Source organism: Aotus nancymaae, unplaced genomic scaffold (assembly GCF_030222135.1).
Source record: "Aotus nancymaae isolate 86718 unplaced genomic scaffold, 86718_ANA_hifiasm-v0.15.2.pri h1tg000019l, whole genome shotgun sequence".
NCBI classification, from domain to species: Eukaryota; Metazoa; Chordata; class Mammalia; order Primates; family Aotidae; genus Aotus; species Aotus nancymaae.
This window is the reverse complement of record NW_026988431.1, coordinates 43,045,252-43,062,286: the sequence shown is the minus strand read 5'-3', so window position 1 is coordinate 43,062,286 and position 17,035 is coordinate 43,045,252. Positions and strand designations below refer to the sequence as shown.

General features: G+C 42.4%; 1 protein-coding gene across 2 annotated transcripts in view; it reads left to right on the top strand.

Annotated features, from left to right (window-relative positions):
- WWTR1 (WW domain containing transcription regulator 1) overlaps positions 1-17,035 on the top strand; it is a 233,902-nt gene that overhangs the window by 160,975 nt on the left and 55,892 nt on the right. For both annotated transcript variants that reach the window (XM_012437092.3, XM_064378791.1), the window contains exon 4: positions 13,778-13,914. In XM_012437092.3, the coding sequence (XP_012292515.3) occupies positions 13,778-13,914 (137 nt within the window). The remainder of the gene's footprint in view (positions 1-13,777; positions 13,915-17,035) is intronic.

The window sequence follows — 17,035 nt, the reverse complement described above, 5'->3', positions numbered from 1 at the left end:
TATTCTTGTAACTTTGCTATAAATTTAAAGGTATATTGAAACAAAAAGTTATGTACGCACAAATAGATATTGATTTTATATGATAATTTTTATCTGCTACTTTTATGAAGAAGGATGGGGTTTGAATGGGGAAATAAGTTATAATTGAAACATACATATTTCTGTACTTTGTTAAATAAAAAAATCAAATCAATCATACATTTTTTATTAACATCCACTTGTGGGTACAAAGCTAACTTACTGTTTGGAGTTTACATAAACACACTTGTTTAAAACTGCAGCATTTTCTGGGCTAAATTTGTTTTCCCATTAGCTGAGGTCATAGAATCTTCAAAGCTTGCATTTCTGTACCTGGTATGTCCTGTTATATTTTAGAACTATTATCTCCTTGAAAGTGATTAAGAAATTAAATTAGATAAAAACTTCTTGGGCATTTCTTTGTTAGTAAAAATGGAAAGCCATTAGATATTCTTTTGCTAGCATTCAGTCTTACTGGCTTTTTACTTCAAGCTGAAGTCCCCTTTCTACTTTAAATGTGAGAGAAAGTCTTGTGCGGACATGAGATGCTCATTACCACCAAGGCAGTCGTTACCAACAAGGGCACTAAAGGAATTGACGCTTTGGCTGCCTCTCACACGGAATCCGAGAGTTGCTATTATTAGAATGCAAAAAAAAATTGGGGGGGGGTGTTGGTGGGTGGGGAAACCATGTCAAACTTGTGGTTAGCTAGCCCTTCTGTGTTTTAAGAATATTTTTATCTCTGGGTCAATTATTACTTAACTACTAAACTATATGAAATCAAGTATATCGGCCAGGTGTAGTGGCTCATGCCTATAATCCCAGCACTTTGGGAGGTCAAGCTGGGGGTATCGCCTGAGGCAGGAGTTCAAGACTGGCCTGGCCAACATAGTGAAACTCCATCTCTACTAAAAATACAAAAAAATTAGCTAGGTGTGGTGGCGCATGCTCGTGTATCTGTAGTTTTTGCAGTAAATTGATGTCTACCATTATTTCTCGTCATTTGCTTGTGTTCATTACACTATAATGTGTTCATTGATTTTTTTTTCCTTTTTTTTTTTGCATTTGAATTACTCAGATCCCTTTAAACAGTTTGGATAGATTTTCACAAGGGAAAGGAAGGGAACTGATATTTATAGAGTGTCATGTATATCTGGCACTGTGCTAGGTGCTTTACTTTTGTTACTTGATGAACTTCTCAAAACATCCTCATGTAATGGATGTTCTTATGCCCCTTTTACATTGGAGAAAACCAAGGCTTGGAGATGTTACTTATAGTAATCTCTTAACCAGTTAATGGCAGAAGCAGATCTCAAATCCACTATACCACTCTGCCTCATTTGGGTGATATTTTCTACTGAAGATGCCAAGAAATACATGTAAAGAACCATTGTAGACTGGGTTTGAAATGTGAACCATAAGCTACGTTTCCTGATGATAATTTTCAAGGTCCCCAGTAGTACTCTCTGCTTCCTCTGAAGCCTAACTTGGTCCCTTTTGATGCCTCAAATTTTATCTTCAATCCTCCAAATAATTTCTTGCAAAATGGGACCCTCACTCTGAAAAGCACCTCAAGTCTCTCTTGAGACACGGCTTCATGCCAGCCCCTTTCCCAGTTCAAGTTGTGTCATGCCTTTCAAACATGTGCAAAAAGAAAGTGTCTCTAATGGCCAGAGCCAGGGTGGCTCATCCTCTTCCCAGAACAGAAAAAAACACAACCAACAAAAAAGAATTAAATCTCTTCACATGAATAGAGGAGAAGCTAGCCTAACCCAAAAGAATTTTTGGTTTTAAAGAGGATTTGCCTTCTTTTTGGGGGCTAGTGACATTTAATTCATTTACCCCATTAGAAAGGAGGGAAGTGCAGTTTTAGCTTTGAGATATTTTACATTTGGAGTGGCTTTGGAGCAGCCAAGCACCGGCTTAATGTCCCATTTAAGAACAACTGGAAAAACAACATGTTAAAAACATGTGTTAGGCACAGAGAGCCTGGAAAAACAATTTTCAAAGTATTTTAGCACTTAGAGTAGCTTAGTGGGTGCTCTAAAAAACAAACTTCTTTTAAAGACTTATTGTGAGATTGAAGCTGATTCCCAGATGTTAGATACAGCTGATATGGGAAACATTTCTAACATGCAGCTTTTGAGATAGAGTATCAGGCTCTGGACCAAATTTATAATAACAAAAACAATAGAGTCTGTGCTGTTTACCACCATACTGCTCGTTGTTTTCTTTTCTTTTCTTTTTTCCTTTCTTTCCTTTCCTTTCCTTTCCCTCCCCTCCCCTCCCCTCCCCTCCCCTCCCCTCCCCTCCCCTCCCCTCCCCTCCCCTCCCCTCCCCTCCTCTCCCTTCCCTTCCCTTCCCTTCCTCTCCTCTGTCCTCTCTTCTCTTTTATTGAGACAGAGCCCTGCTCTGTCACCTAGGCTGGAGTACAACAATGACGTGATCTTGGCTCACTGCAATCCCCAATTCCCCAGTTCAAGCCATTCTCTTGCCTCAGCCTCTGAGATTACAGGCAACTGCCACCACACCTGGCTAATTTTTTTATATTTTTAGAAGATGGGATTTTGCCATGTTGTCCAGGCTGGTCTTGAACTCCTGACCTCAGGTGATCCTCCTGCCTTGGCCTCCTAAAGTGCTGGGATTACAGGTGTGAGCCACGGTACCTGGCCTATTGCTCATTGTTTTACTGCCATCATCTCCCCACTCATTTGACTGCCAGCTCCTTGAGGGCCTAAATATGGCAGGCAGTCATCACCATATGTGTGTTTAAGTGTCGTGAATTCAACACTGAATGCCTAGCAAATCCCAACATACATATTTGGGTGCAGCATATTCAGCACATGCAGAATACGGTGCTATTTCTACACTCAACATCCATATCACTTCATCTGGATCTTGAGTGTAGAAATAGCACCATATTCTAACTCTGGAAGAAACTGGCCACATTGGACTTACTGAAAGATAATGTAACATACACAAAGCCTAGTGGACTGTATTATTCAAAAGCTTTTCAGTGATAATTTCCACCATACTCCACATTCACCAAAACTCATTTTGAGGAGCAGAGCAAGGTGGCATGAGCATGTAGTCCCAGCCTTGGGAGGCTGAGGCAAGAGGATCACTTAAACCCAGGTGTTGGAGTATAGCCTGGGCAACATCTCTTCAAAACAAAAGAAAACTAAGTTTGGAACTGAATCCCTATGGAAGACGTACCCTGCTGTAAATACCTGTCTAATGAAAAAATGGATGAATACATTCCACTTCCTATTGATAATTCTAGATTTCACCATTCATAAAGCACATCTTTTCATCTTTTCTCTACTTCTGATTCTTATCCCATGTTTTTGCTTGTGAGAAAAGAGAAAAGTGGAATAAAGACTCTACCAAGTACATATTTTATACTTGACATCTGGAAATAATATCATGAAATAGACTCGTGCATTGTTATGCAGTTCCAACACCAGAAACTTAAGGTGATTTACACATCTTTTATTTATTTTATTTTATTATCTTTTTTTGAGACAGGGTTTTGCTCTGTCGCCCACGCTGGAGTGCAGTGGTGTGATCACAGCTTACTGCAGCTTCGACCTCCCAGGCTGAAGTAATCTTCCACTTCAGCCTCCCAAGAAGCTGGGACCACAGGCATATACCACCACGCCTAACTAATATTTTGATTTTTTTGTACAGATGAGGACTAGCTATGTAGCCCAAGCTGGCCTTGAACTCCTAAGCCCAAGCAATCCTCCTGCCTCAGCCTCCCAGAGTGCTAGGATTACAGGTGTGAGCCACTGTGCTCAGACTATACGATTTTTTAATAGCGTTATTGATCCTGACATGAGAAGAGAAAAAAATGCTGGTATTAATAATAAAATTGCTTTCGATGAAGCCAAAGTTCTTTAATATGGCTCTTGGCCCAAGTCAAACAAGCAACAAAAACTCCCAGCCCTTTTTTTTTCCCCTTCTTGTGTTTTCAGAAAATAGGAAAAATGAGGTTAAGCAAGAATTTTGCTCAGTTTGAAGAGGCAAAGTGAGGCTTGCCAGTGCCGGGTGCTGTTGGGGTGCGTGGAGCAGATGACGGGGTGTCTCTAACACAGTGGCTAGACTGTTCACCCTCTGAAGTGAGCTCCTGTGTCACACCCTGGAGCTGTCTTGATGAGTCACCAGACTCCCAAAGTGGTTTTCTCTGGAAAGTGGCACATTCACAGTGCCACTTTTTTCCCACCCCAGCACAAAACTCTGGTAAATGAATCCCTGCAGGAACCACGGATATTATAGTCCTGATTTGGTTCATCTGCTCTTTGGGACTGACAGCAGTTTGCTTGACTCAGCTTCTGCCTGACTGAGTAGGTTCAGATAAAATGAGTCTGCAGAAAAGTCGGTGGTGCTCAGTGGTAAGGACGGGAGGGAGATGGATCACCACAGCTGGCCAGGGCAGAAGCACTAGGAGACCTTTCATGCGGCTGCTGTGCCTACTGCTGCTAACTTAAACAAGTGGAGGCTTCTTGGCAAGTCTGTGAGGGAAGTCGAGGATTAGAGCCTGGTAGTTAAAAATAAAATCCTTGCCATTCATTCGGAATTCCAGAGAACTCTGAAATTTTTTGAATTGGCAAGTGAATGGTAGAGACCGGAAGCATGCACTGAAATAACTTTTCTGGTCTTGGATCATCTTTTATTAGAGGATCCTTAAAAAATCCCCTATTTATATATCAGTTATTATTCCTGTGTCATAGACTGCAGCTATGTTTGATGAGCTGCCTAAGTGAAAATCTGACCGGAAACTTTTAACTATAAATTCTTTGTAGTTTCAAAGAAGGATGAGCTTTCTTATCCAACACATTTCTGTTGTGTGAACAGTCACCTTTATTATATGGCATGAGTCCTTTTTTTAAATAGCTTTGGGATTTAAACTCTGAATGCTTTGCTAATAGATGTGTCAGCTGTGCACATTTGCAGCTTGACTTTTACCTCTTTGTATCTTTTATTCTAATGCATTAAAATAGCAGGAGATGGTGCTGTTTAGGATTTGGGCAGAATGGAAGAAGAATTATAACCAATAGTGTTTTAAAAGCTGCTTTGGGACAAAGAATTATCAATTTGTGTGGTAGAAAGAATGACAACCTGGGAGGGAGATTGATTACTTTAGGGTATCTAGAAACACAATAAAACCTAAGCTATGTATCTCTTCAACCAGTTGAAGAACCATTACTTGATTGCCAACATATTGAAGCTCAAAAGCCAACTCCACATTATGCAAGTGGACCAATCTGAGTTAAGCAGGGGGATCAATGTACTGGATGGCTACTAATCTTAATATTATGGCCAGGAGAGGTGGCTCATGCCGGTAATCCCAGCACTTTGGGAGTCGGTGGATCACCAGAGGTCAGGAGTTTGAGACCAGCCTGGCCAACATGGTGAAATCCCATCTCTACTAAAAATAGAAAAATTAGCTGGGCCTGGTGGCATGGGCCTGTAATCCCAGCTATTCGGGAGACTGAGGCAGGAGAATCACTTGAACTCTGGAGGCAGAGGCTGCAGTGAGCTGAGATCGAGCCATTGCACTCCAGCCTGGGCAACAAGAGCGAAACTCTGTCTCAAAAAATCAAATAAAAAAAACCCCTAATCTTAATATTATGAACAGGATCAAGTTGGATTGCTAGTATAGGTGTGGGTGGTGAGCTGAGCATGCACTGCGATGGGGCTTCACTTGTCATGGGCTCCCTCCGTGATGTGGCCTTCCTTCTGTGATGACCTCCCTGGACTTTCCACTGCAGTGGGCTCCCTCTGTGATAGGGCTCCCACTGCAATGGGCTTCCACTGTGATCAGCTCCCATTGTGTTCTGGTTTTAGGTGACAACAGAGGGACTACCTAGAGAAAGTGTGTATTTGGGCCTGGGAGAATTAGTAAGCGTGCATACTATCTGTCTTTGTTCTTGTGGTTCAAACTCTCCTCTGGTGTTGCTTGGCAGAGCTAAGTACCATCGGCAAAACAAAACAAAACAAAAGGTTTTGTTTTGCTCAAAGAAACATAAGATATGTTAAGATATGATATGTCATTTCCTAGGTCTTGAAATCTAAATAAGAACACACTGATGGAATGTTTAATTTGATTTAAATACAAGCAGCATTTATCTCTGACATACAACGAGAAAGTAAACCAGCTTTTGTGTACTGGTATTCTAACTCTAATTGGGGAAAATTTCAAAAGTTTAATATAAGTCTTGGGCAAGTCTTCTTGCCAACTGGTACAGGATTAAAAATTGGCATGGCGTTTGTTGTCTGCTGACAGTGGGTCAGATCTACTTGGCAGACCCTATCTGGGAATTTATCAGCCTCATCCAAATCTGTTTCAGTTTCCACTTTTAACACTGGTGGGTCTAACTGGACTGAGTCACAAAGAGCAAGTTGCAAAACTGTTTCATTTAGCAAATTTTAAGCTAATTGTCTGTAGTATGTACATTTGTTTTAACATTAAGAGGATGGTGAATTGACCTAGTAAATCAAAAAAGTTTTAAGAATCTAATTTTCTGTAATAAGACAGTTTGTTTATACTTAAATGGGGCTTGTAAATATATCATAGGCATGGCAACTTTAAAAAAAAGAGAGAGATGGGGTCTTGTTATATTGCTCAAGCTGGTCTCGAACTCCGGGACTCAAGCAATCCTCCCGTTGCAGTCTCTGTAAGTGCTAGGATTACAAGCGTGAGCCACCGCACCTGGCTGGCATTATTTTTTATATGCTTACTATGTGCAGAACACTGCTGTGTCCCACGGGGCTATTTCTGTGGAACATTTCTTCTGGAAGAGCTTGTATTCTACTGGAAGAGAAAAGAGATAGTAAGGGAAGAGGCTACAGAGGAATTTCACTGAAGGGATGAAGACAAGGAGCATCAAGTATAATTGACTTTTAAACCAGTCCACCTTGGTTTTATGACCTCAGGCTGTCTTTAAATTCTCATCTCATTGGTATGGTTCTCTTTAACTGCTTAGCTAGTTTGTGGCAAAAGAAGAGGCAGGTTGGAGGCTGCTTCCAAGTCCTGTCCTAACTGCTCTGTTGATGGAGGGGAGCCCTGATATCTGACAGTGTGTGTGAAACTCTAATATATTAAATAAGTGGGGGGCAGAAAAAAGACAAAACACCTATGTTTGAAGACAAAATCTTTCACCATAGAAATAAGCAGCATGCTGCTAATAGTTTTAAATTCTTTCACAATGAAGCACTTGTAATTGTTCCTATTTTTATATCTTTGTATGTTTCCAGCAATACAAAATATATTACATGGGCCTTCTCTATTTCAGAAAGCCTTTGTCGTGTGGCTTCCTTCCATAAAGTTAGTGTGGGTAAATTCATCCAAAAACACTAGGACTTTTCCTGGATGGTAAGAAGCTGGAGGATTCTCTTTTTTTGTTTGTTTTTTTGAAACTGAGTTTTGCTCTTGTTGCCCAGGCTGGAGTGCAATGGCACGATCTTGGCTCACTGCAACTTCCACCTCCCAGGTTCAAGCAATTCTCCTGCCTCAGCCCCCTGAGTAGCTGGGATTACAGGCATGCACTACCATGCCTGGCTAATTATGCATTTTTAGTAGAGATGGGGTTTCTCCATGTTGGTCAGGCTGGTCTTGAACTCCCAACCTCAGGTGATCTGCCTGCCTAGGCCTCTCCATGTTGGTCAGGCTGATCTTGAACTTTTGACCTCGGGTGATCCGCCCTCCTTGGCCTCCCAAAGTGCTGAGATTATAGGCATGAGCCACTGTGCGCAGCCTGAGGATTCTGTTTTTACAGATAAGATTTTTATCTTTGCCTTTACTATGTTTGCAAAATGTTTTTGATTTTTACAACTAGCCAGTACATCCCCATCATGCATAATGGGTATACTATCCGTGGTTGTTGAATAAACTTGAACCGAGTGTTGCCAACCTTGGACTTGAGGCCGGAGCTACCTTCTGTGCACTCACTGCTGAGTAAGTGAGTTTGGGAAGCCAGGAGAACTGCCCATGAAATCTGTAAGTGACTCTGGCGGTCATGGTATTCCCAGAACAGACCTGTTTTATCCTCACAATGAGGAACTAGTGTATTAGCTTTTTCACCCGGTCACGTGGATATGGGTAGTGTGACTAGGATATCCAGTTAGGTCACACAGGGTCAGAGCTAGTATGAAACCCAGCTACCTAGGTATATGTGACTCCAAGACTGCATGTGGTTTTTGCAGAGCCCACAGAGCCTAGCAGTAGCCTGCTCTGTCTGAAAGATGCCTATGTGAGTTGTGCTGTCATTTCATGGGCCATGCTGACCCAGTGGGACTTGGTAAGTGCCTAGAGGTGAGATGTGAATGGATGGTCAGACAGAGAGGATGGGGGAAGGGAAGGAGGAAGGGAGGAAAACTGGAAAGACTGGCAGAAGGGAAGCCCAGAGGCCATTGCGCTCATCAGAGTGAAAGGTCATGAAGGAAGTAGCCCCAGCTAGAGAGGAGGAAACTGGAGCGAAGTTAACACCCCCTCCCCAGGGTCATGGGAGAGGCCAGTCTGAGGGGAGGGTGACTTGGAGGGTGGGCATGCTGCCCCACCAATTTCAAAACATTTTAACCCCAAACATGCGATTTATCTGATTAATAAAATGACTTTCTACATTTATGTCTTTCTTGAAGAAAATATTGATCCATGAGGGAAAACTGATTTCACACGACACAGTTTTTCATAACCTACCATTTGCAGCCAAAAATCTTCTCAGAGAAGTGCTGACCTTTTTTGCCCTTTGGCAACCTTCATGTTTTTTGTCCAACTTGGGTTGTTCTCTAAGCAGAGACTCGTAATGTGATTGGAGGGCAGGAATTGGTTGGTCTTTCTGGGACTGAGAGAATGAGGCTGTCTGGGAAGTAGTGGTCCAAGGGGCCCTTGAAGGAAGGGGAAAAGCCCACTCCCACTTTTATTTGTTACAGGTACCATTAACCCCACATGCTACCAGGGCTCTCCGTGGGAAATACTTGTGGAGGATTTTTTTTTTTTTTTAGTCCAGGAAAATAAAATTCTTTTACTGGCAAGAAAAGTTTTTCTTCCTCTTAGGAACTGCTATTCTTTTTCTTTTTCTTTATAAACAGCATGGGATCAGGTGATTTATTCCATTTGTCTTCTGATTTGAGCCACACAAAGATAGGAGCCAAATGCGTAGTTTATCTTCAGGAGCTTTGTATTTTTTTTTTTTACTTTTTTTTTGAGATGAAGTTTCACTCTTCTTTTTTCTTTTTTTTTTTGTTCTTCTAAAGGAAGCTAGAAGTCTCACTCTTGTTGCCTAGGCGGGAGTGCAGTGGTGTGATCTCTGCTCACTGCAACCTCTGCCCCCCAGGTTCAAGTGATTTTCCTGCCTCAGCCTCCTGAGTAGCTGGGATTACAGGCATGCACCACCATGCCCCGCTAATTTTGTAATTTTAATAGAGATGGGGTTTCTCCATGTTGGTCAGACTGGTCTCAAACTCCCGACCTCAGGTGATCTGCCTGCGTCAGGCTCCCAAAGTGCTGGGATTACAGGCATGAGCTATCTCACCCAGCATCTTCAGGAACTTTTTATCCCTTATGACCTGTGTATTCATGCCTCAATTTTCTTTTTTGTCTTTTTGTACCTTCATTAGTATTTTTGTTTTTACTGGTTATGAAAACAATATATAATCACTGCTAAAAACCTGGAAAGTACAAAGCAGTTTAGATAAGAAATTACCAGTGAGCTTGTTATTTGCATATATTACCATACAGTTTGGTATTTTTTTTCTTTTTTCCGTTTTCAAATATGAAAACTGTACAGTTGTATGTATTTATAGAATACATGTATGTAGGCAGATTAAATATACTTGTGTATGTGTGTGTATTTCCAAGGCAAGTTATACTTTTAAAACAGTAGAGAGACTTTTTCTTGAAGTAGACTAAGCAAGGGAGTGAAGCCAGGAAGGAGGTGGGAGTAGCAGGGAAATGGGGATTAATCTAGCTAAATTGTGGGTCCTGGCAAACACTAAGATTACACTGAGAAATACGAGAAAGGAAGTGACTCAGTAACATTGAGAGAGGAGCAGAGATGAGGCAGCAGAGTGAAAGAGTGAATGGTTTATCCTGGGTTTGGAAAGTGGTGGGAAGTAGGGGGAGCTGGAGCCTGAGGCACTAAGTGATTAGAACAATAGGGGAATTTAGTTTGCAAATGAAATCATCAGGGCTGTATTAAGTGCCTTTTGTGAGCAATAGCTCACTCTTACTTGTTGCATTCAGCCTGGGAGCCACTCTTGACATCATGTTAGCGCAGCCTTAGAGCTGATGTCAGGTCGACTGGTCTGCAGAGCCAGGAATTTGAGTGGCTTTCTTCTCAGAGTTGTTTTGGAGCAATGAGAACTGCTCACTTAAGAAAGGCTCCCTCTTGTACTCCAGCCTTTGGGGAATACAGTGAGTGACACTTTTAATTAACAAATCCACTGGGAACAAAACTCCTTTAAGTGTGTTGGCCGGGTGTGGAGTTTGAAGGGTGGGCCGTGGAGGCTCCCACTGCACTGCGGGAGTGCTGGGACTTCAAGCCATGGGTAAGCTATACATCTTTGGGATCAGAACTATCAGGATGAGGACAGGAATGTCCACCCAGAAGGCCCCACACTCTGTCCCAGGGGACTTAGGCTGGCAAGCTGTGCTGGCACTCCTTAGGCAAGATGAGCTCATCTGCCACTTCAGATGCTGGGCTTCTATGCTAGATGTTCCTGCTCTCACCGCATTCAGGAGCCACAGCCCACTTGTTCAGAATGGGAGGGGAGACTGGGGGACCAGCATTTGTGAATGCATCATTCCAGCTCTTATATTATTTCTACAGCTGGTAGCTGAAATTCTGAGCACACAAGTGTCCTTGTACATCTTGCAGCAAATGATGTATATTGCCACATCTCACCTGGGCCTGTGCTGATGTTGGTTCTAGCACAGCATCAATATCCATGGTGTCAGAGGTTTATGAAAGAGGGAAGGATTCTTTTCCTTCTGGTACTAGAGTGGAAAGTATTTATGTAGGACATGTCTGCCTTGGAAAGCATGCTGCTTTAATAGAATGAGTTTTGAAGGTATAATCAAAGCATTTCTTAACTGTAATTATTTTGCTAAAGGGAGTTACTTAACTTTGATATCCTCATCAATTAGTTTCTCACTTGGAAGGCCTGCGACAAGCCTGAGGTTGGCTGTGAGTTTCCACCTGCCCTGAAGTTGATGGATTTTATGAAACTTTAAACAGAACTACATTTGTTAAACTGAAAGTGTAACTAAAACTATTGTTTTTATTATTATTTATTTTATACTTAGGGAAATGATTTTCATCTCTTTTTACTTCAGTCTTTCCCTATTTATTTATTTATTTGGAGATGGAGTCTTACTTTGCTGCCCAGGCTGGAGAGCAGTGGCATGATCTCAGCTCACTGCAACCTCTGCCTCTCGGGTTCAAGCTATTCTCCTGCCTCAGCCTCCTGAGTAGCTGGGATTATAGGTGCGCACCACCATGCCCACTAATTTTTGTATTTTTAGTAGAGACGGGGGTTTCACCATGTTGGCCAGGCTGGTCTCGAACTCCTGACCTAAGGTGATCTGCCCACCTCAGCCTCCCAACATGCTGGGATTATAGGCATTAGCCACTGTGCCTGGCCTTTTTTTTTTTCTTTAAAACACATTCATTCTAAAACCTTAGACCTTTAGACCCAAGTTTTCACTCAAGGAAATGGATGAGTTCCCTGTGGCAATACCCTCAAGTCTTGGATTAAGAAATCTGAGTAAGAATGTTAGCTGTGGCAGCATTTATAGGTGAGGAAACAGACTAAAAAGGAAACCAGACAGATACAACTTCAGTGCTAGGAAGTTTCTAGGCGAATTAAACCCAATGAAAGTAAAAGTGATTTCCTATCTTAAAGACTTAAAGGAGGCCATTGTTACTCAAAATTGAGGTGTGTTTAACAGAAACAGCAATCATGCTCCTTTTGCTGTCTATCTAAGAAAGGTCTGCAGTGTGGGCCTGCCTGGAAGAGACCTGCATAGTTGTGAGGCCCAAAACAAGGGGCTAACGTTTAGTTTCTTCTATCAAAGTTTGTTGTCTTTGATGGATATGGAAAGATCTCTGATACTGGGCTGGGCGTGGTGACTTGTGCCTATAATCCCAGCACTTTGGGAGACTGAGGTGGGAGGATCACTTGAGCCCAGGAATTCAAGACCAGCCTGGGCAACATGAGGAGATGCCCACCTCTACAAAAAAAATATATTTTTTTGAGACAGAGGCTTGCTCTGTCATCAGGCTGGAGTGCAGTGGCACGATCTCGGCTCACTGCAACCTCTGCTTCCCGGTTCAAGCAATTCCCCTGCCTCAGCCTCCTGAGTAGCTGGGACTAAAGGCGCACGCCACCATGCCCGGCTAATTTTTTTGTATTTTAGTAGAGATGGGGTTTCACCGTTTTAGTCAAGATGGTCTTAATCTCCTGACCTCGTGATCCACCTGCCTTGGCCTCCCAGAGTGCTGGGATTACAGGCGTGAGCCACCGTACTTGGCCCTAAAATTTTTTTTAAGAAATGAACCAGATGTTGTCGCAGGTGCCTGTGGTCCCAGGTACTCAGGAGGCTGAGATGGGAGCATTGCTTGAGCTCAGGACGTCAGGGCTGCAGCGGGCTGTGATTATGCTACTGCACTCCAGCCTGGGCGACAGAGTGAGACTCAAAAAAAAAAGCAGCAGCAGCAGAAAGATTTCTGATACTGTTTCTAAAACAAAGTAGAAGCACGGGATGAATCTACTCATCTTTAATATACATATATGTATCATAAATTCTCACTAAAGGAAGAGCTTGATGGAGTGGGACGGGGTCTGTAAAGTACCAGGAGTGACCTGCAATGTGGTTTGGAAGGTGGTAGGCAAAGCTGGAGGCCACGTCTACCTTTCTTAGAATGTACTGGAAACTCTGAGTAGAAGCTCATGTTTCATGTTGCGCTAGTTTCTCTGTGATTAAGTCATAGTAACAAACTGGAAGTTGCATGTAATCAAAAGTATAATCATGTCAGTCATGTCTTCTCTGTTGGAAACCTTCATGCCTCGGTATCTAAATTTCCCCATAAGCTGGCACTAGTCAACTTTCCTACTATTCTTTCCTGCAACTCTGCTCTCCAGCTACACTGTTGTCCCCTTGCTTGGTGACAGTGAGCTTCTTGAGGGTTTTATGTTTCACCTTTGTGTACCTCAAAGTACTTTACACTCCTACTGTGAGAGCTCGCTAATGTGGTGTTGAGAAGCTGGTTTCATGGGCCCATCTTTTGCTTGATGACAGCCAAAGGGATCCTCATTTTGTCAATTATATGAGTATGGGGAGAGTATGGGGGAATGGCTGGGAAGGAGATCATGGCTCCCTTTCCATTAAGAAGCTCACACTATGGCACCCCAGTGATTGGATGGCTGGGAAGCAGTGAAGTGCTGGGGAATACAAGCGCCATGGGCTGAGGGAAGGTTTGCTGGGCTCACTGACTGCATGCAAGGGCCATCTGGACAGCGAAGTCTTGGGCTTGTGTTTAGAGAGCCCTTGCAGAATCCCCAAAGTGGCCTAACCAGGATGCAGGGAAAAATAGGCAAGTATGTCCTTGGATGAAACCAAGCACAGCCTGTCAACCACTTATAAGCAGATCCTAAGGGAAGAACCAGTGTCATTAACTGTCATGCTGTTGTTGGTGATGATGATGATAATGATGCTGACAATTAAAAAGGTAACTAATTGTTTTCCTTCTTTTAGTCACATAGAAAAAATCACCACATGGCAAGACCCTAGGAAGGCGATGAATCAGCCCTTGAATCATATGAACCTCCACCCTGCTGTCGGTTCCACACCAGTGCCTCAGAGGTCCATGGCAGTATCTCAGCCAAATCTTGGTAAGCCCCAAGCTTTTCTAAAATTAAAAAAAAAAGTTTCTTTTGTTTTGTTTTTTTGAGTTGGGGTCTCCCTTTGTTGCCCAGGCTGGTGTTGAACTCCTGGGCTCAAACAGTCCTACCCACTCAGTCTCCCAAAGTGCTGTGATTACAGGTGTGAGTCACTGCACCTGGCAGAGCCCCAAGTGTTGACTCCGAGCTGAAGAAACGAGTGTTCAATCAAGGGGTGGTGGGACCCATAAGTGGCTCTGTCTGTCTCCATGTCTCTTCATGCACCCAGACGGTGTTTGCTTCTTCTGGCTGCAATACTATGCTGCCCCTCCGCGGCCTTTGCCTTCTTTTCTTGATCTCTTTACCACCAGTTCATGATACTGCTGCCTCAGGTTTAAACTACGGTTCTGACTTGCCCTCCAATGGCCTTAATTGGAGTGGAAAAATCAGTTAGGCCTTCTGTCTTCATCTCAATTCAAAATTGAGGTGTGTTTAACAGAAACAGCAATCATGTTTCATCTAAACTAAGGCAAGTAGGGCACATACCCGCTTTGGGTAACTGGCCCCTGGCAACTGCCTACAGGTACAATTCTAGTCTCAAATCCCTATCCTTATTTCCCTTTTTTTCTTTTTTTTTTCATAATTGCTACATAATATGTGTCAGATTGCAGGCCAGGTGCTTCCATGCCTTACCTTATGAAAGCTTTCCAAAACCCCTACAAAAAGTAACCGATTCCCCTGTTTATAGATGAAGAAACTTTCTCGAAGTCACGAAGCTTGTGGAGAGCAGAGCTGGAGAGCATGCTGGTCTGACTTTAGAAGGGAGTTAAGCATTACATAACCTGCAGGTGGCTTTTCCCTTTACCTGCTGGGGGATAATATGGCTCACTTTTTACCTCACTTACAGTATTTAATAAGTGTGATTTTTAGACTTGAGAATATTTTCTGGTAAAATTCCACCCAGTAGAGATAATCACCAGTGAATTAATATACTGCAGCAACAGAACCAGCCAGCTTTTTTGGTAGTCATTCCCTTCCTTCTCCTCAGGGCTAAAAATTAAAAAAAAGGGCCAATTTTAAAGTTTTACAAAAGATGGTTGCATTTTCAGATAACATTTCCATTTAAGATCAGATATCCAGATACACTTTATACACACCACAGTTAATTTTAGGGAGTGAAAAGAATCTCCTGTTGGATTTTCAGGAATGAACAAGATAAAAATGGAAGCGTTATTCCTGGACACCCTTCCCTCACACTGTGGCTTAGCCAAAGTGAATATGAACTCAAGTAGACCCTAGTCAGCTTCAAGTGTCAGTTCTTCCAGGAAGTCTGAACCTACCGCTTGAAAGCTTGCAGATGTAGTTTCCAAAAAGCAAATGACATGGAGTAACCTCTGTTGCGTTCCTTATCTAAAGGGCAGATCAAGGAAAATGCAACCAGCTGTGGTACCAACAGTGGTAAACCAAAGCCTCCCATGAGTCATTTTATCCCAGATATACAGGAGCTCATGTAGAAAGCAGATGCTACTGTAGTAGAGACCCCAAATTGGTGGCATTAGACTGGTTTTACAGTTTCTTTAACCACTCAATTTTCATCAAAAGTTCTAACAACTGATTATTAAAGTTTTAACTTTAACTTTGTATCAATTATAATTGGAAAAAAATCTTTTATAAACCCAGTTTACAAAAAAATAAAAATAAAAAATCAAACACTTCAAAGAGGCATTTACAAAATCAGTCTTCCTCCAATCTCCCTTTCCTCAGTCCCCAACTTTGTTTCCTGGAGCCAACCAGTGTTTCTAGTTGTGTATGTGTGTGTATTTCTTCATACTAAGGTTAGCATATCATAACCACTGTTCTGTGTCTTGCTTTTTTCACCTGCCTGTCCGTACATACAGAGCTGCTTCTTTCTTTTTAAAAATTGCCTATTAGTCACATATATTAATATGCTATAATTAGTTTATTTAACTAATTCCCATCTGGTAGATATTTAGGTTGTTACTAGTGTGTTGCTAGCATACAAATACTGGAGTGAATCTCCTTTGTCATGTTCTTTGATGCACTCTCCTTAATTTTTAAAAATTATGCAACACGTAGGAAGTGGACTAATTAAAAGAAGCTTGAATGCTTGAAACTTGATATTGAAGGCACATGTGAGTCTGCCTGCATGTGCATACATGCACGCACATGCACACACACACACACACACACACACACACAAAGTCCAATTGCATTAGTAAAGTACATCTAAAGAATTTGTAATCTGAACATTTGGAAACAAATTTATCTATAGCTCAGTTAAATACCTTAATTTTCGGATTTCTATTTTAATTTAATTTATTTTTTTAAAGACGGGGTTTCACCATGTTGGTCAGGCTGGTCTCGAACTTCTGACCTCAGGTGATCTGCCCGCCTCAGCCTCCCAAAGTGCTGGGATTACAAGAATGAACCACCGTGCCCGGCATAATTTTTGTTATTATTCTTATATGAGAAAGAGTCTTACTCTGTTGTCCAAGCTGGAGTGCAGTGGCACGATCTCAGCTCACTGCAACGACTGCCCCCTCTGTTCAAGCAGTTCTTATGCCTCAGCTTCCTGAATAGCTGGGACTACAGTCATGCACCACGATGCCCAGCTAATTTTTGTATTCTGTATTTATTTATTTATTTGGAGACGGAGTTCGTTCTTGTTGCCCAGGCAGGAGTGAAATGGTGTGATCTTGGCTCACTGCAACCTCTACCTCCCGGGTTCAAGTGATTCTCCTGCCTCAGCCTCCTGAGTAGCTGGGATTACAGGCATGAGCCACCTTGCCTGGCTAATTATGTATTTTTAGTAGAGATGGGGTTTCTTCATGTTGGTCAGGCTGGTCTCAAACTCTGGATCTTAGGTGATCCGCCCATCTTGGCCTCCCAAAGTGCTGGGATTAGAGGCATGAGCCACCTTGCCCAGCCCTAATATTTGTATTTTTTGTAGAGACGGGGTTTCACCATGCTGGCCAGGTTGGTCTTGAACTCCTGACCACTGGTGATCCGCCCGCCTTGGCCTCCCACAGTGCGGGGATCAGGCACCCGGCAGTTTCCAAATTTCTAATAAGTAAAGGCAGTGAATTCCTCAAGATACACATTCTTAGTTTTT